Raw genomic sequence first — 19,699 nt, 5'->3', positions numbered from 1 at the left:
GCCGTCCTGTTCTACATTCGTTCTGATGCTTCCGTATGAACGGATTTCTAGAACATGTCAAAATTAACTAAATTTCTGCCAGGAAAGATATATGGGATTTCATAGTCACAATTTTAGATATGGTTTTGGTTCAGAATTCTTAGGAATCACAAAACGTGGAAGGCTCTCAGAGATATTTCGCCTTCCTCCTTCCCCTGCTCATCACTGACTCCCTTCACACATATTTATACCCGAGAAAACAGAGTCCCAAAAATCCTTGTTCAACATTGTGAAGCCATGGATAAATAGGTTTCCCTATTTTATTACTTATTTCTCCTAGTTATCTATTACTTAAATTCTCCTAATTATCTATTACTTAAATTCTCTTATTGATTCAGCCAGATTTTTGGTTGTTGTGTTTTATTTATTTATTTATTTTACTATTATAAAGCTTTATATTCACTTAAAGAGAAGGATGGAGTAGTTAACAGCTAGTGTTCTAAGGTAAAATAGGAGTTAGGCACAAAGAGACTGTGTTGAGAAGAAATACAATTTTATCTTAACATATAATTTTGAAGATGAAAGGGTATGTCAGAAAAGTATAAGTTTAGGAGAAAAATGCAGAAAGCTACTTGAGTATTAGTCACTACTATCTGAAATACGAGACTGAATTTGTATAAAGACTTAAGAGGAAAAGTATAATTGATAACAAAATGATAGAAAAAGATTCCAGTGTGCCATTTTTTCCAGGGATACTAGATTATTTTCCTCTTCATATTGTTTTTTAAGATTTTTTGTTTTTTAAGATTTTTTTTTTAAGATTTTTTTTAAGATTTAAGATTTTAAGATTTTTTTTAAGATTTTTTTTTAAGAACAGTTTTAGGTTTACAACAAAATTAAGAGAGAGGTATAGAGATTTCCCATACACCCTCTGTCACCCCAGATGCATAGCCTCCCCCATATCACATCACTCATTTGAAAAACTCCATAATCAATCAAAATCCATGCTTTACATTATAGTTAACTTTTGGGGTTGTACATTCTACTGGTTTGCACAACTATATAATGGCATATGTCCATCGTTATAAGATCCTACAGACTATTTTTACTCCTCTAAAAGTTATCTGTGCTGCCCCTACTCATTTCTCTCTCCTACCTAACACCTGGCAACACTGTGTAGATATTGTGTGGATATAAGTTTTCAGTTCCTCTGGGTAAATGCCTAGGAGTGTGATTGCTGGATGATATGGAAGTATGATTAGTTCTGTAAGAAACCTCCAAACCGTCTTCCTAACTGGCTATACCATTTTGCATTCCCACCAGCAATATTCATTCTTGTTGCTTCACATCCTTATCAGAATTTGGTATTTTCAGTATTCTGGATTTTTGCTATTCTACCAGGTGTGTCCTGGTATCTCACTGTTTTAATATGCATTTCTCTGATGACCCCTGAGCATTTCTTCATATGCTTATTTACCATCTGAATTTCGTCTTTGGTGAGGTTATGGTCTTTGGTCCTTTTTTTTTTTTTAAATCAGGTTGTTTTCTTATTGTTCAGTTTTAAGAGTTCTTTGTGTATTTTGGATAACAGTCTTTTATCAGATGCGTCTTTTGCAAATATCTTCTCAGTCTGTGGCTTGTCATTCTCTTGCCATTGTCTTGCAGAGCAGAAGCATTTAATTTTAATGAAGCACAATTTATCAATTATTTCTTTCATAGATCATCTTTTGTGTTGTATCTAAAAAGGTATCATCATGCCCAAGGTCATCTACATTTTATATTACCTTTTAGAAGTTTTATAGTAGTTTTGCCTTTTGCATTTAGGTCTATGATGCATTTTGAGTTCATTTTTGTGACGGTTATTAAGGTCTCTGTCTAGATTTTTATTTTGTGTGTTTGGATATTCACTTATTCCAGCACTGTTTGTTGAAGAAACTCTCCTTGCTGCATTCTATTGTCTTTGTTCCTTTGTCAAAGGTCAGTTGACTGTATTTATGAGACCTAGTTATTTTTTGCCCTTATATATTTGTGCCTAAAATAAATGTCTGCCTTACTGAGTTACCTAGAAACTGCATAGATAGATCTGGGTTTTTTCTTTTTGTTTTTTGTTTTGGCTTAGCCAACATAAATCTGTTTTAGATCCCAATTCTGTCTTAGTCCCTCAGGAATGTACCAAGTGGAATTTCCCATACTTCCTGGCAGCGTTTCCACTGGATTTATAATTACAATTAATTGCCTTTGTCAAACAATACACCAAAACAAGGCATGTTTAAATGGAAGATACTTTCCAAAGTAGGCACGACTTTCACTAAATGTTTCTGGTATTACTTAGAGCAGATTTTATAGTTCTTCCTGAAACATGTTATGTCTTTGATATGCAGATTCAGGACTTTATTTCAGGAAGAGGCGATGTGGGACAGCTAAACTTTCCAGAGGTGAGGGCCGCTCATAGCAAAGCCTTAAATCTCAGGCTATGCTGTTGCAATCTGGAGACGCCTGCCTCCTCTACCCCCTTTCTTCTCCACTTCATCTTTGACAGCTTCTCTCAGCCAGGAGACCCAGGAAGTTACATTCTGGCTGAATTATTCTCCAGCTACACTTCCCCTGTGATTCTGGGGTGAAGAACTGGCTCTTAAGGGACCTTCCTCCACATTCCCTGTTGCTTGTCTGTGCTCTCCTCCCACCCACCCCCAACTGAGATAATCCAATGAAAAGATCCTTCAATAAACCTTTCAGGATTGTATCCCAATTACTTTAAAGGAATCTCTTTCAAGCCTCAAGTCCTAGATTTCTTTCCTTTTTCCATTTTTTTTTTTTAACTGTATGTTGAAGAGCTTGTCTCTTTTAATGGCATTTCTGGTGAAGGCAGGACAGTGGAATAAAACTGCCTTTACTCCCTCATGTTTGTCTAGAAATCAATTACTGCATTGGACTGAATGTGTGTGTCCCTTAAAAATTCATATTTTGAAATCTTAACCCCTAATGTGATAGTATTAGGAGGCAGAGCCTTTGAGAGGTGATCAGGTCACAAGGTGAGCCCTCATGAATGCGTTTAGTACCCTCATAAAGGGACCCCAGAGAGCTCTCTCCCACTCTGTGCCATGTGAGGATACAATGAAAAGCCATTAGTCTGCAACCCAGAATGGAGTTTTCAGCAGACAGCGTATCTCCTGGCACCTTGATCTTGGACTTCTTAGCCTTCAGGACAATGAGAATTAAATTGTGTTGTTGTTTATAAGTCACCTAGTCAATGGTACTCTGTTATAACAGCCCTGACTGATATACATACTTCATTTGCTAATAACTACATATTCCATACAGGGAAGCACTGTGATTTAAGTAGTCCTTTTATTGGTGGAATTCAGATTGTTTTGCTGTATCAAATCATGCTGTAGTGAGAGTTGTACATTTATCTAGAAGAAATTCATAGTAATAGAATCACTGACAAAGGTAGTGTCCGTTTAAAATTTGGATACATATTGCAAAATTATTTTTCAAATAGGTTGTACCAATTTTTGCCCCACCAAGAATATGTCTGTTTTCCCCAATTCTTTAATATTAAATACTATTATTAGTAAAATATCCAGTCTCAGACTTCTATCCTTAGAAAGACCTGCTTGCAGGGTTGGCCCTTGGCAGGCATCTGGGAACTTAACTGGTCAACAGTTTTCTACACTGTTAAAAAATTTTCTCTGAATGAGAAAACTGCTATAAATGTTCATTATGCTCAATTTGTTTGTATAAACAATGTGGTTCACAGTGAATATTTGCTTTCCCTCTGGGAGTTTGGGATTTTTGCATATGCTAAGCAGAGGGTGCCCAAGTGATCAACCCCCAATAAAACTTTAGGACACCGAGACGCTAATAAACTTCCCTAGCAGATAATGCTTTGCACAATTTGCTGTAACTCTTCTTTGGAGGAATTAAGTCTAGGCTATGAATTTCCACCTGGAGAGGACCCTGGAAGCTCCAAATTTCCAGGGGAACCTCATACAGTTTCCTTCGGACTTCTCCCCATGCACATGTTCCTTTATGCTTTTGCTTTGTATCCTTTCACTGTGATGAATCTCAGACATAACTAACTATATGCTGAATCCCGTGAGTCCTTCTAGTGAATTACCAAAACTGGAAGCTTAGTGATCCCTGACACATTATTAAACTTTTTATTTACTAATCTGAAAGGGTGAAAATGGGATTAAACATTGTTTTTGTATTTAATTATGATTGAGGATTAGCATATTTTCTGTGACCTGAACCTATACTTGGCTGATTTTAATCCATTTTGATTTTTAGAGCAGTTATAGGTTCACAGCCAAACTGAGTGTAAAGTACAGAGAGTTCCTATAAACTTCCTGCGCTCATACATGCAGAGCCTCCCCATCATCAACATCACTCACTAGAATGGAACCTACATTAATATGTCATAATCACTCAAAGTCCTCAGTTTACACCACAGTTAACTCTTGGCATTCTAAATTCTATGGGTTTGGGCAAAAGTAAAATGGCATATATCTATTAAAATATCATACAGAGTCATTTCACTGCCCTAAAAAATCCTTTGTGTTCCCTCTGTTCATCTCTCCCTTCCACCTAAACCCTGACAACACTGCTAATTCTTTCCACTGTCTCTGGAAGAGGGCTTTGCCTTTTCCAGAATGCCATACGGTTGGAATCATACAGTATGTAGCCTTTTCTCTCAGTAATTATGCATTTAGTTTCTTCCATATCTTTTCATGGTTGGATAGCTCATTTCTTTTTAACACTGAATAATATTCCATTGTCTGAATGCGATACAGTTTATTGATTCATCTTCTGAAGGACCTCTTGGTTGCCTTCAAGTTTTGGCAATTATGAATAAAGCTGTTAAACATCTCAGTGTAGATATTTGTGTGGATATAGGTTTTCAGTTCCTTTAGGTAAATATCACTGAGCACATTTGCTATATCATATGGTAAGGAGTGTGTTTAATGTTGTAAGAAACTGCCAAGCTGTCTTAGAAAATGGCTGTAACCATTTCGCATTCCCACTAGCAATGAATCAGCGTTCCTACTGTTTCACATTCTCACCAGAACTTGGTGTTGCCAGTATTCTGGTTTTTGGCCACTCTTAACAGGTATGTAGTAGTATCTCTCTGTTGTTTTATTGTCTATTTCCCTGATAACCTATGAAATAAAGTATCTTTCCATATGCTTGTTCGCCATTTGTAGGTCTTCTTTGGTGAGGTGTGAAGGTCTTTGGCACATTTTCAGGTTGTTTTCTCATTGTTGAGTTTCAAGAGTTTTTTGGCATATTTTGGATACTAGTCCTTTATCGCAAGTGCCTTTCACAAATATTTTCTACTAGTCTGTGACTTACCTTTTCATTCTCTTGATCCTTTGCTTATTTTCAATTAGGTTTTGATCTTTTTCTTAATATTATGAGTTCATATGTATTAAGAAAATTAGTTCTGGGGCGCCTGGGTGGCTCAGTCGTTAAGCGTCTGCCTTCGGCTCAGGTCATGGTCCCAGGGTCCTGGGATTGAGCCCCACATCAGGATCCCTGCTCAGTGGGAAGCCTGCTTCTCCCTCTCCCACTCCCCCTGCTTGTGTTCCCTCTCTCACTGTGTCTCTCTCTGTCAAATAAATAAATAAAATCTTTAAAAAAAAAAAAAAGAAAATTAGTTCTTTGCCAATTATATGCTCAAATATTTTTTTCTCAGTTTGCTACTCGGGTTTTAACTTCATTAATATTTTTCTTGAGCAAAATTTACTCTTTTTTAAAAATGTAATTGACGGGGCGTCTGGGTGGCTCAGTCATTAAGCGTCTGCCTTCGGCTCATGTCATGATCCCAGGGTCCTGGGATTGAGCCCCACATCAGGTTCCACGCTCAGCGGGAGGCCTGCTTCTCCCTCTCCCACTCCCCCTGCTTGTGTTCCCTCTCTCGCTGTCTCTCTCTCTGTCAAATAAATAAAATCTTTAAAAAAATGTAATTGACTATTTTCCTGCATGATCTCTCCATTCTGTACTCTAAAGTGTCCTTGTTTAAGATTTAAAAATTTTACCATTTCTTCTAATATTATAAAAACAAATTTTAAGAATTGCATATATACGTGGGCTTTGCTTTGGTATAACAAGTGCCAAAGCATACAACTCGTCTTTTTTTTTCTTTCACAATTCTTCGTATTCCTTTACATGGCAAAGCAATTGCCCCCAAACAAAGCAAATTAATTAATTTCCCCCCAAATTGGAAATGCTCCTTCACCATAGGCAACATTTTACAGGGTTTTGCAGATCTTATTTCTACACCCCATTCTATTTGACCCTGATTATTCATGCAAGAACATAAATTTACCATTACTATTTTTATAGACTAAAATGCATTTAATTATCTTGGGACATTAGTTTTCTCTCTCTACTTTTATTTTTCAAAAGTTCCTTGGCCTTTCTTATATGCTTATTTTTCCCTTATAAATTTTACAGTAACAGTATTGGGACAATTTGGTATAGGCACCTCTTTTTTTATGTTTCTAAGTCTGGTGTTCTATGCAGAACTTTTTTTTTTTTTTTTTAGATTATTTATTTATTTATTTGAGAGAGAGAATGAGAGACAGAGAGCACGAGAGGGAAGAGGGTCAGAGGGAGAAGCAGACCCCCCGCTGAGCAGGGAGCCCGATGTGGGACTCGATCCCGGGACTCCAGGATCATGACCTGAGCCAAAGGCAGTTGCTTAACCAACTGAGCCACCCAGGCGCCCTCTATGCAGAACTTTTATAGTTAGGTGTGTCTACAGATTTCGTCTTTTTAAAAAATCTTTTAAAAATTTTATTTAAATTCAAGTTAGTTAACATATAGTGCTTTATGAGTTTCAGGGGTAGAATTTAGTGATTCATCAGTTGCATAGAACACCCAGTGCTCATCACATCAAGTGCCCTCCTTAGTGCCCATCACCCAGTTATCCCTTCCCCCCCCTTCCCCTCCAGCAACCCTCAGTTTGTTCCCTATTGTTAAGAGTCTCTTATCGTCTATGGTCTTTTTGACTTTTGTAAGTGCAGTATTTTAATCTTTTGTTTCCACCATAATGTTTAATTAATTGTTATTTGCATCTAGGAAATATATTGATTGTTTTGATATTATTTTTGTGTCCATCCACTGCCCCCCTCATTAAGTTATTTTATTGTTTATATTTTCAATTGATTCTCTTGAGTTTTCCAGTGTACAGTCATAATATCTGGAAAAAAAAATCTTAAGTTTTCCACCTGCTTTCCAATTTTCACTTCTTTCTCTTTTCAACTACATTAACTAGTACTTAGAGATCAATGTTAACTAAAAGTGGAGTTAATGTGCTGTCCTGTCTTATTTTTGACTACAACAGAAATGCTTCTAGGGTTTCACAATTTGAGTATTGCGCTGGCTTTCAGTCTGATGTCTCTTCGTCTTTCCTTATAAAAAATTATTTTACACCAGTTTTGGGGGCGCCTGGGTGGCTCAGTTGTTAAGCGTCTACCTTCGGCTCAGGTCATGGTCCCAGAGTCCTGGGATCGAGCCCCGCATCGGGCTCCCTGCTCAGTGGGAAGCCTGCTTCTCCCTCTCCCACTCCCCCTGCTTGTGTTCCCTCTCTCACTGTGTCTCTCTCTGTCAAATAAATAAAATCTTTAAAAAAAAAAAATATTTTACACCAGTTCTTCCATGAGGACATGATTTCAACCTCTTCTAGAAGAATATTACCTGTGTGCAATTTCAATCTGTGGATTAAAGTCTTAATTTCAGGAAAGTCTTCTATTATATATTTTGTGGGGTTTTTTGTTGTTGTTATTTGTTTTTTCTGGTCCTATCTTCAAGAACACCAGAGTTTCATGGAGTGATCTTCCTTGCTTGTTTCCATATCCATCATTTTTTTAAAAAATTAGTTTACTTGGGTGTTCTCAAATTGTTCTCTATATCACAGACTCCTCTTCACAAGATATTTTTCCACTTTTTATTGCTTCTAATGTAAATTCCATTTCTTTTCCTTGTTTCTAATTCCCCTCCATTTCTTTTTTGGCGCCCTGCCAAATCACTCATTCAATTAATGAGTTAAGCTCATTCAATTTTCTTAGCTCCTCATTCTGCTTTTGGTTCAGAAACACCATATTTCCTTTACTGTCTCTGATTTCTTGGAGAACTGCTTGTCCTTACTTTCGTATCAACTCTTGGCCTGGGGCAATACTCTACTTAAGCTTGGCTGAAATTCACTGGTTCATAGGGAAGCCCCCTGTGTCACGGTGTGTATGTGTAGTGATTTAGAATTCTCGTCCACTGGTCATCAAACTTTAATCCCTCAATCCATCAAACTGGCAGTCCTTTCTTGGCAGTAATGGCATAGTGAGTTTCTTGTTCAGTTTTGCCTATTATGCCATCTGTTTTCAAACAAACTCAAAGATGCTTCAGCAGCCCTTTCTTTTAACACAGATCATGCCATACTAAGGAGATGTCATTGGCTTGGCCCTCACAAAGTTCAGCCTACTCAGAGATTTTGAGTATTTACAAAAGGTGCAAAGACATAACACCCTTCTAAGTTTCTTCCTTTGGTTAGGTTTAATTTTGCCACATTCTCTAAATCTCTGTCATTTATGGTTTGAGACTGTGACTGTTTCCTATTGTCATGAAATAACAGACTTTTCATTTGTATTTTTCATTATTATTGATTTTCATGTTTGAAAGCAAAAAGAAGGCCAGATTTATCATCTGAAACTTGGAAGTTCTAGCAGTAATTCTGCTACAGTTATATTTATTTTCCTATGAACTGCTTCCCTAAGATTCTTAGGTTTATTTAGCTAAATTAATTTTGTCACTCTAACAGATGTTTTTAGCCTTATTAAATGATTATTTTATCCTCTGACATGACAAAATTGTTTCTGAATCTGATATAAGGTGAAAGACTTAAATTTGATCATCAAGTCTGTGCTCTGTGGCCCTCTGCTTTGTTGGTGTTAACTATTTACTCTTTATTTCACTAGCTTCAATGATGTGGTGCAACGTTTGAGCAAAACCTAGGTCAAAGTACCTGATTCTTATCTCCTCTTCACTAAGACTTTAACTGTCTTAATCATATGTATTTATCCATATATATTCTTATGTATAATTCTTACATGCAAGAAATATTAATAACCAATTTAAATTTAACCTATACCCTAATAAGTTATATTAGGATATTTCTAATAGAATATAAGAACTTGACAAATGATCTACAAATTTTTAAATGTGTTTGCTTATTTCAAACAATCAAATGGGAATATTAGGCTCTATGGCTCTATGCAGTGGGAGGTACTATCCTAATTACACTTTTAATTGAGTGGTCAACATTAAATTAAATGTCTACAGCATGTTAACTTGGTGACAGCAGGATACAACTCAAGTTGCCTTGGAGGTTCATTTAATTACTTGGTGAGAGCCAAGTAACTAATATAACTATAATATTTCAAGAAAAGAAATGAGGAAATCAGCTGAATAAGGACAGTCAGAAAAGAGTAAAACAGGGATTGAAATGAAAACTCACATGATACAGAATCAGAGGTGAACATACGTACATACGCATACTCTTAAGGAGTTATAGGGAACCTGGAAGATGAAGGCAGGAGATCAAGCAACCACTAATGAGACCAAGAAAGGAGTTGGACTGATGTCACTAGATGAAGAAAAAGCAGATTACTGTGTGGCCGAGAGAAAACACAACTGTGTAAGTACAAAGAGGGGAGGGACTAGCACATATCCTAAAAATGGCGACCAGAGCAACACTATGCTGAGAAAAATTATTGTCTAGATATATCAATTGTTTATTTGTTCACTCATTTCTTTAAACTATATCCTGTACTAAAAAGGCTTTTAGCCAGCTTTCAAAATCCATGGATGGCAAAATCACTAGGTAAGAATGAGTGAAAGGAAATCATGGTAAGAAAAAGATGAAGACAGTGGGGTATGTCGGTGAGCAACACACTTGCCCCACAGTCCTATTCATGCTCCCAGGAGCCAAAGCAAACAGGAACAGGTGATCCGTTACAAGGTTTCCAGGACCATAAGGAAAGCAACCCAGCTGCTCACCAGGAGCACACGGGTTGAGGCTTCAGTGAAATTTATCTTATGTGTTTTTAATCAAGAGAACAGACTGCATGATGGAGTAGATGACACTTTTAATGTCATTTTTACAATAAAGATGATATAAAATTCTGAGTGATGTTACCATAATTTCACTCAGTTCAGTCCAAACCATAACTGCATAAATAGTACCAAAAAAGCAATTATGCAAATGATCCAGATAAGACACTCCCAGATGGTCTGGCTTATCCAAGAGCAAAATTTAGAATATCCAGAGAACATCATATCCTTTAGATAATCCTCAATGAATAATCCTCAATGAATATTTTCACAACAAATAAATCACACATGAGAAAGCCTTTCATAACATAGTCATCATTTACCCAGAGATCATTTGACATATAATTTGTCTAGAACATGCAGCCAATTAATTACATGTTTTCTAAACTAGGCTACTCATGATTAAATAATGTCTACTTACCTTAGTTTCTTCTGGTTCCCCTTTTTCCCTCTAGGGAGATTTATTCCATTTTATAAAATGTGAATTATTCTTAGGTATAGCTCCCTGGGTGGTTGTTTAGATTTTTTGTATAGGGTAATTCTGAAAATGTTATAAACTTGGAGAGATTACAAGTGTGCTTTATTCTCACTAAAATAAGTATCTGAATTCAAAATCCCCAAACTGTACCTTCTAAGTAAGTTTTCTTTTTCCCCCATTGTAGGTGGAAACAGCACGACTGACCTAAAAAAGTAGTAATACCTCATGGAGAAGAGCTCATGATAGATCTTTGACAGGAACATTTAAATGAACTCTAGGAGTAGAGGGCCTAAACATGAGCAAAACAGATAATGTCAGGAAACCCACAAAAGCTTAAGTGCCTTAAAATAGAACATGTTATACTTGGGGGTAGCTCATTCTAGGTTGTGCACATGTGAATCTCGGGACTTAGTACAGCAGAGCCTTAAGTACTTTCTAGCCCATGGCCTTGACAGAGAGCCACCCCCAGTTAATGGTTATAAAATGTTACCTCAAATCAGCAGCCTTCCCCGTCTTGTTAGTACACATAACCTCTCTGGTCTGATATCCAATCTGGATGTCCCAATATTTATTCTCTTGTCGGTTCTGTCTGTTTCTGTTTCTCTTTTTCTTAATAAGTTCCCGGGCTTCTGGATCCTTCACTCCTTTTCCTCGGTCCTTTTCCCGTTCTTTATTCTTCCCACGTCTCCTTGCTTGTCTTACTTGTCTCGAATGGGGCATCGAGCACGAGCTCCAGGGACCCACATGCAAGCTGTACATGCTCTCTTCATCTTCGCAGGGGCTGGACTGGCACACCTGAAACTCCGTCAAGTTTGGGCAGCCGGAACCTCCAAACTGGGGGGGTGCTACCACGTGACGCGTCCGGTGCTGGAGCCCGCTGCCACACGTCTTGGAGCATTCGGACCAGGCAGAAAACTCAGACACAATGCAGTCTTGCTGGCAGGGGATGAGACAGGCCTGTTCCAGGAGAGGTTTGGGCTCGAAGTACTCACAAATGATATCCTCTGCAGGAATGTCCTTCTCTTTCTGGATGCATGTTATCTCTCTCACCTGAATGCCTTCCTCCCCCTTAATGCACTCAAGGGGTTTCTCCAGGCTTTTTGAAATCACAGGCTGACACTGATTCCAAGGTCCCAGGCTCCAGTCATACAACTCTTTGTGCCAGTCACACACTTTGAAACAGATCTGCTGGTTACTGGGTCTCTCGGCCGGCTTACAGTTTGTATGTAATGTCGTCCAGCCTTCCACATGAGCACACCACACAGCCCGGGTCTGAATGCCTCCTGGCCCACATTCATCTCCCATGCATCGGCCCCATGGACCTGAAAATGATACAAGAGTTAACAGTGCCACTAGAAGAAAACCATAAGTTACTTCACTTTCCAGAAAGGCATTTCAAGATCTAGTACATTAACTTCCCTGAAGTGTTATAAAGTAGGTCTCTGCACATGAGTGTCAGAAAGTAATGATCTGTACTCGGTATTTTTGCAAAAGGATAAGTGTGTCAGAGGGTCTATATAAGGTAACTGCTGGGACAAGTTCACTTTGGGTCCTTGTGGGATTAAAAGTTTGCTTTTTTCATTTTCTTAATTTTAGATAGAGAACCCTTGCTCAGAAAGGACATCAGAAATTAGCAACAGTGAAAACACATCACCCCTGCCTTGTAACCATCGGATCCATGTCAGTAGCAGGCTAACGAAGTGGCCCCTGGTGAAGAACTCCATCTCCTACAGGCTTTTCTTCTTCTGAGCAATTTAAGATTCTGGAGAACATGTTCTTTTCTACCTCATTTTCTAATGCTCTACCTACTATGGCTGCAAGAGTCTAGTGGGTGTGTATGTGTGTACTGATGGAAGTGTTCACTCACTGGTAACCAAAGTTAGGAAGGGAAAAAAAGCTTTTAAGCACATTCTGCCTTTATTTATTTATTTTTTTAAGATTGTTTATTTATTTATTTATTTGACACAGAGAGAGAGAACGCGCGAGCACAAGCAGGGGGAGCAGCAGAGGGAGAGAGAGAAGCAAGCTTCTGGCTGAGCAGGGAGTCCAATGCTGGACTTAATCCCAGGACCCTGGGATCATGACCTGAGCTGAAGGCAGATGCTTAACGTACTGAGCCACGCAGGTGCCCCAAGCACATTCTGCCTTTAAATTTAACCCCTATATTAATTTTTTTTCTCATCTCCCCAGTGAAGAATAAAGATGGGCAAGAGAATTAACATTTAACTAAAGGACTTCTGTGATTTTTATGAATGTTGAAGGGTTCTTTGGAGTTTTATCAATTTATTTATTTCCTAAAATAGAAACTATTTGGGATTATAGCACTGTTCTATGGAATACTTAAGTCAGTGGCTTTAGTATGACGTGTGAGCTTTTTACCTTAGAATCCTTCTTAGCATAAATTGAAACCTACTTATTTGTACATTTCTTTTTTTTTTTAAAGTACAACAGGATTTTCAGCACTTTGAAAGACATCTCAATTTATGAAATTGAGAATTACATTATTTTGGAATTTTAAAGAAATGTAATGATCATATATAATTACATGATTTTCAAAATATGGTCCATGGAACTCAAGGAATTATTTGATGTAGAGCCATCTTCAACAGGTTGTATTGGAAGGTGAGGACTACTCAGTATATAGGATTGGGCTCTAAAATCCCCAACCCTACTCCACTGCCCTTCTCCATCATTCCTGTTTCTATAAGAGAAGCTCCATTATTATTATTTTTAATATACATGCTGAAATTATGCATAAGATATTGTCTGACAAGAGGCTTCTACTGCTGAAAAGTGAAAACCATGAAATGAAACAGATTCACTCTTTAGACGAGGAAAACAGGTGACAAGAAGAGGAAGTGATTGGCCAAGTTCACATCTTGAATGAATAACAAAACCATCCTGGATTTCAGATTCTTATTCTTTTAATTTTATGATTTATCCTATAGTTTAGAGATTGAGACTTAGATGTTCCTATGCAAAATGATTAATCTAGAAAGAGTAAAACAAGAAGACTGTGTTCATCATGTGTAAACATTTAATTTTAACTAGAAACATGTTTACAATTCGAGGATGCCAACTTTATTACAAATGGAATAATGGAGTTGTAAACAGGATACTATTTTCAGTCAATCTATTAACTAATCATTATTGCACAAAAATAAGAACTGGATATTTGGCATATCCATATCATTACTTTATGAAGTTCACATGTAAAGAATTATAAGGGTTTAAAATACATTTAGGAAATAGTGCTGATGTCAAAACTTTATGAGCTAAGTAAGTCAGTGCGTTTGTTATACCTGTCAAAATGCAATATCTGATTGTATTTTCATTTTAGTTTTAAAGGAAAACTAAATAAAATAGGAAGGAAAATACATATTCATAAATGTGTTGATGGTCTTAGAGATTTTCTAAATATTCAGTTTGGGAATAGTAGGATACTTCTCAATAAGGGAATATAATATTATAACATTTTAGAATTAATTCCACATATCTTTGGTATTTTTTCCTCCTCCCTACTATGTTTAAATGAAACCGTGATCTTTATTTCCCACTCTAAGCACAGAATATAAAGGTACATTTATGTTGGACCAAGTTAGTAGCAAGTTAAATGCCATTAGGTCTAAATTTCAAAATATAAGTGTCTTGAAATAACTCAGAGTCTAAATCCCAAATGCAATTCAGGAGAACTCCATGATATTTTATTGTTTTCCAATCTTTGATATTAATTATGAGATTATACTAATGAATCAGACTAGGACTATTAAGAAACTAGGCATTTTAAAAAAAGTTTTTATTTAAATTTCAGTTAGTTATCATACAGTGTAATATTAGTTTCAGAAGTACAATTTAGTGCTTCGGTGATCAGCACAAGTACACTCCTTAATCCCTATCACCCCCCACCCACTTTCCCTCTGGTGAGCATCAGTTTGTTCTCCAGAGTTAAGAATCTGTTTCTTGGTTTGCCTCTCTCTCTCTCTCTTCTTTCCCTATGCTCATTCGTTTTTTTTCTTAATTTCACATATGAGTGAAATCATATGGTATTTGTCTTTCTCTGACTTACTTCACTTCGCACAATATTCTCTAGCTCCATCCATGTTGTTGCAAATGGCAAGATTTTATTATTTTTTTATGGATAAATAATATTACATTGTATATATAACCACATCTTTATCCATTCGTCAGGCAATGGCCATTTGGGCTCTTTGCATAATTTGGCTACTGTAGACAATGGTGCTATAAACATCATGGTTCATGTATCTCTTCAAATTAGTATTTTTGTATTCTTGGGTAAATACCTAGTAGTGCAATTGCCTCTTTGTCGGGTAGTTCTATTTTTAAGTTTTTGAGGAACCTCCACACTGTTCTCCAGAGTGGCTGCAACAGTTTGCATTCCTAACGACAGTGCAAGAGGGTTCCCCTTTCTCCACATCCTTGAAGTAGGGTTAGAGGGAACATACCTCACATAACAAAGGCCATATAGGAAATGCCCACAGCTAATATCATCCTCAGTGGGGAAAGACTGAGAGCTTTTCCTCTACAGTCAGGAACAAGACAAGGACATCCACTCTCACCACCGTTATTTAACATAGTTCTGGAAGTCTTAGCCACAGCAATCAGACAACAAAGGAAACAAAAGGCATCCAAATTGGCAAAGAAGAAGTCAAACTTTCACTCTTTGCAGATGACATGATGCTTTATATAGAAAACTTGTAAGACTCCACCAAAAAACTGCTAGAGCTGATACACGAATTCAGTAGAGTTGCAGGATACAAAATCAAAGTACAGAAATCCATTGCATTTCTATACATCAGTAATGAAGCAGCAGGAAGAGAAATTAAGGGAGGCATCACAGTTCCAGACTTCAAGTTATACTGCACAGCTGTAGCAATAAAAACAATATGGTACTGGTGCAAAAACAGACACATAGATCAATGGAACAGAATAGAACACTCAGAAATGAACCCACAACTATATGGTCAATTAATCTTCGACAAAGCAGAAAAGAATATCCAATGGGGGGGGGGCACAGTCTCTTCAACAAATAGTGTTGGGAAAACTGGACAGCAACATGCAAAAAGAATGAAACTGGACCACTTTCTTACACCATACACAAAAATAAATTCAAAATGGATTAAGACCTAAATGTGAGACTTGAAACCATAAAAGTCCTAGAGGAGAACACAGGAAGTAATCTCTTTGACATTGGCTATAGCAACTTCTTACTAGCTATGTCTCCTGAGGCAAGGGAAAGAAAACCAAAAATAAACTACTGGGGCCTCATCAAGATAAAAAGCTTCTGCACAGTGAAGTAAACTATCACCAGAAGTAAAAGGCAACCTATGGAATGGGAGAAGATCTATGCAAATGACATATCTGATAAAGGGTTAATATCCAAAATATATAAAGAACTTATAAAACCCAACATCCAAAAAATGAATAATCCAATTAAAAAATGGGAAGACATGAACAGACATTTCTCCAAAGAAGACATCCAGATAGCCAACAGATACATGAAAAGATGCTCAACATCACTCAGCATTAGGGAAATACAAATCAAAACTATAATAAGATATTACCTCACACCTGTCAGAGTGGCTAATATCAATGATACATGAAGCTAGGCTTTTATCTTCAAACTAAAAACAACAAAAAATTACAGCAGTTATAAATTTGGCACTTAAAGATATTTAATTGGACATTTAACATATTTAGGTAATATTATTAATGGGTGTGTTTTAACTAATTGATGAAAATTAATATTTTATTACAGAAATCTTAGATACAAGGTGTGAAATGATTTCAAGTCTGCCTGTTATTGCTGAGTAAGGAAAATACACATACCAAAACCAACCCCTAAGACTATGAAGAACTTAACACTAGATAACTATTAAGTTTGAAAATTATGCTAGAAAAGAAGTGATAAAGATATTAAACTCTTATAAACCAAGTTTTAGCTATAACTCCAGGCTTACAACTAAGTTTATTCAAAAATAAAAGTGTGTGATGGTTTCTTTGAAAATAACTCACGGTTTGCTGACACCAAATTAGGGAGAGTTCCCATTTTATACATTCTCAGAACATGGCATATGTTTCTCATATTATGTTTATCACAATTTCAATTAACTGACTGAATAATTGCCTATCATATTAGACTGACTTTATGGCCCCTAATGTACGGAACTTTGCCTGTCTTCTGCAACATTTGGTTTGATTATGTCTTAATTTTCATGGCTGGTTTTTGAATGAACTTCCTCAACTGTTTTGCTCAGAAAAGAGAGAATTTAGTTTGCAGATCTTAATATTCAAAACATTGTATGATTGATGTCAATGCCAGTAGAAAGAAAGAAATTGAGCTCAAGAAAACTTCTATACTATTTCATATACAATGACAATAAGCATGCATTTCTAAAGTTTAGATAACTAGTAAAAACATACACTCTAAGTACAAATACAATTCCATTCCATTTCAAAAATATTACCATAGATTCCTATTAACCAGCTCTTCATAGATAACACCATTGGGTTTATTTTATTCCAAGTATATTTACATTGAGAACCAGAAGATAAGACATCTCAAGAAAATTCCATGGAGATCGACAAAAATACTCACTAGGTAAGGTAAGATAAAATGCATGAAGGCACCAGTGAAAGTAGAGGTGGCAAAATGATCACAACTGAACCTAAAAAAATTCATTCACTTTGCAGACTTTAACTGCTGTCTTATCTTTTCACTGCCCCTTGGGTATTGCATGCATATCCAATTAACAGACCTCTTAAGAAAAAAGCAGATCTTTACCATTGTACACCTGATGAAGGGCTGTCTACTTCTGTCCTCTAAGCAGTCTTAAAATCATCACACACTGAACAGAAAGGGACCACATCTAAAACTGCTCTTGACAGCTAAGAATTGTTAGCCCAATTAGCTACCATGTTTCAGAGAAAACAAATGTTTCAAAGTGCAATGTGAAAGCACAATCTGCAAACTCTATCAAGCAAAATATGAAGTCCTCTCCCAAGTACAATATGAAAATGTGATATTTAACTCCTATGTCTCTGCATGAATGTTAAATTTTAGCCCCACATCTCATATCACTAGGAATGGGAAGTGGTGGTATTGGAAAACTGGTGTGTGTGTGTGTGTGTGTGTGTGTGTGTGTGTAAGGATGTTTGCTTTTTAACAAGAACAGAATTTCTCTTACTTCATTTATTATTCTTGCTCATGATTATATAAAGGGAACTTGGAATCTAATTGCACAAAACAAAGGGTGGGCAGCTTTCTACTTAAGGTCTTGGATAATATCCCTTTATGAATGGAAATGTATTCCTGCATACAGATTTGTAGGATTGTGTTCATTCAGTATCATGCAAAACACTTCTAGGATGCAGGTCAATAAATATATGTAGAACACAGCTTGACAAATTTTATGTGAATTGAGAAATACTAGATATCTTATTCCACTAAAAAGAAGTTAAAGCAACTGTTTGCATGCCCAAAATATTTATGTAATTGATAGACTCACAACACAAATATTCTCACTTGGAATTGATGCAGAATTATGTTCCATAAAAACAAATTTAAATGAATGCTACTTGGCTTAGTTTTTCATAGGATAGTGATTTAAATATAATTGTTAACAAACTTTCCAAAAATGTTGATAAAACAACAAATTTATTTTTATTCCTGCTAAATAGATTCTATTCTATTTTTAAAGATTTATTTATTTATTTGACAGAGTGTGAGAGAGCACAAGCAGGGGGAGTGGCAGGCAGAGGGAGAAGCAGGCTCCCAGCTGAGCAGAGAGCCAAGGCGGGACTCCATCCTGGAACCCCAGATCATGACCCGAGCCAAAGGCAGACACTTAACCAACTGAGCCACCCAGTGCCCCTTGAATAAATAAATGGCTCAGTTGGTTAAGCGTCTGCCTTTGGCTCAGATCATGATCCTGGGATCCCAGGATGGAGTCCCACATCAGGCTTCCCGCTCAGCGGGAGGCTTGTTTCTCCCTCTGACGCTCCCCCCTCTTGTGCTCTCTCTCTCTCTCTCTCTCAAATAAAATCTTTTTTAAAAAAGGTTTTATTTTAGAGAGAGAAAGAGAGTATTCCCCACAAGCAGGGGGAGGGGTAGAGGGAGAGAAGCAGACTCCTCACTGAGGGCGGACTGGAAGTGCGGCTCAACCTCAGGACCCTCAGATCATGGCCTGAGCCAAAATCAAGAGTCGGACGCTTAACCCACTGAGCCACCCAGGTGTCCCTAAACAGGATTTTATAATATGTTTATTCTCTTCATGTCATTCAAAACTCTCTATTTTAGTTTATAAAAGATGGCCTTTTAAATTTAAAATTAGTATTTTGCCCACCATATTCAATACTACTTCTAAGACTACTATATATCAAGGGCATGAGAGCAATAAAAGGTTGAGTCTATAAAAGGACACATTATTGACAGGTGGACAAGCAACTGTTCCAAAGAGCCTTATAAAAGATAAACACTATAAAAGGAGCATGAGAAAATTATGCAAACTACTTTCTGCCCTTGTTTGCTATAAAACTCTCAAATGAGCCAGTTTCTTGTTTGACTAAATATGTTTGCATCCTTCAAATGAAATAGTGCATTTTCCCTCCTGGATCTGGTTATGGAACAGCATGTCCTAGTTTACCAAGATCAAGAAATGCACACACAGCTTAGTAACATACTGGATTCAATGTCATGAATACTGTGCAACAAACTATTTTAAAATTCGCAATTCATAGAATTTTTAAAAATTCTATTTATTTTTACTCAAGCAAATCAGTATAGAAAAACTTAGAATATTACTGCTAATGGGAAAGATAATTCCTCATAAATTCCATGAAGTAGAGGCAACTAGTCATATATTTGTTGCCATCTTATTAGGCAATTAAAAATATATTTAAATAAATTGGGATCTTGCTATAAGTTGTTTTATATTCTGCATTTTTACTTCACAATATGTTATAAAACAAATTCCATTTCAATAGATGTGAGGGAGGCCTCAGATACACACACACCCCCCCCACACACACAGAGACTGAACCTACTAGTTACTTAATCTTGTTTGCTCCTCATATTTACACATCTATACTATGGTTGCACAGTATGTTGTATCA

At 36.7% G+C, this 19,699-nt stretch overlaps 1 protein-coding gene across 6 annotated transcripts in view; it reads right to left on the bottom strand.

The window, feature by feature from the left end:
- THSD7A (thrombospondin type 1 domain containing 7A) overlaps nucleotides 1-19,699 on the bottom strand; it is a 448,580-nt gene that overhangs the window by 251,984 nt on the left and 176,897 nt on the right. For all 6 annotated transcript variants that reach the window (XM_064575204.1, XM_064575207.1, XM_064575202.1 and 3 more), the window contains one exon: nucleotides 11,058-11,889. In XM_064575204.1, the coding sequence (XP_064431274.1) occupies nucleotides 11,058-11,889 (832 nt within the window). The remainder of the gene's footprint in view (nucleotides 1-11,057; nucleotides 11,890-19,699) is intronic.

This window comes from Mirounga angustirostris, unplaced genomic scaffold, assembly GCF_029215605.1.
Source record: "Mirounga angustirostris isolate CCGP_5_RB_7025 unplaced genomic scaffold, mMirAng1.0.hap1 SCAF_12, whole genome shotgun sequence".
NCBI classification, from domain to species: domain Eukaryota; kingdom Metazoa; phylum Chordata; class Mammalia; order Carnivora; family Phocidae; genus Mirounga; species Mirounga angustirostris.
The sequence above is the reverse complement of the archived record's forward strand: the minus strand, read 5'-3'. Positions and strand labels throughout refer to the sequence as shown.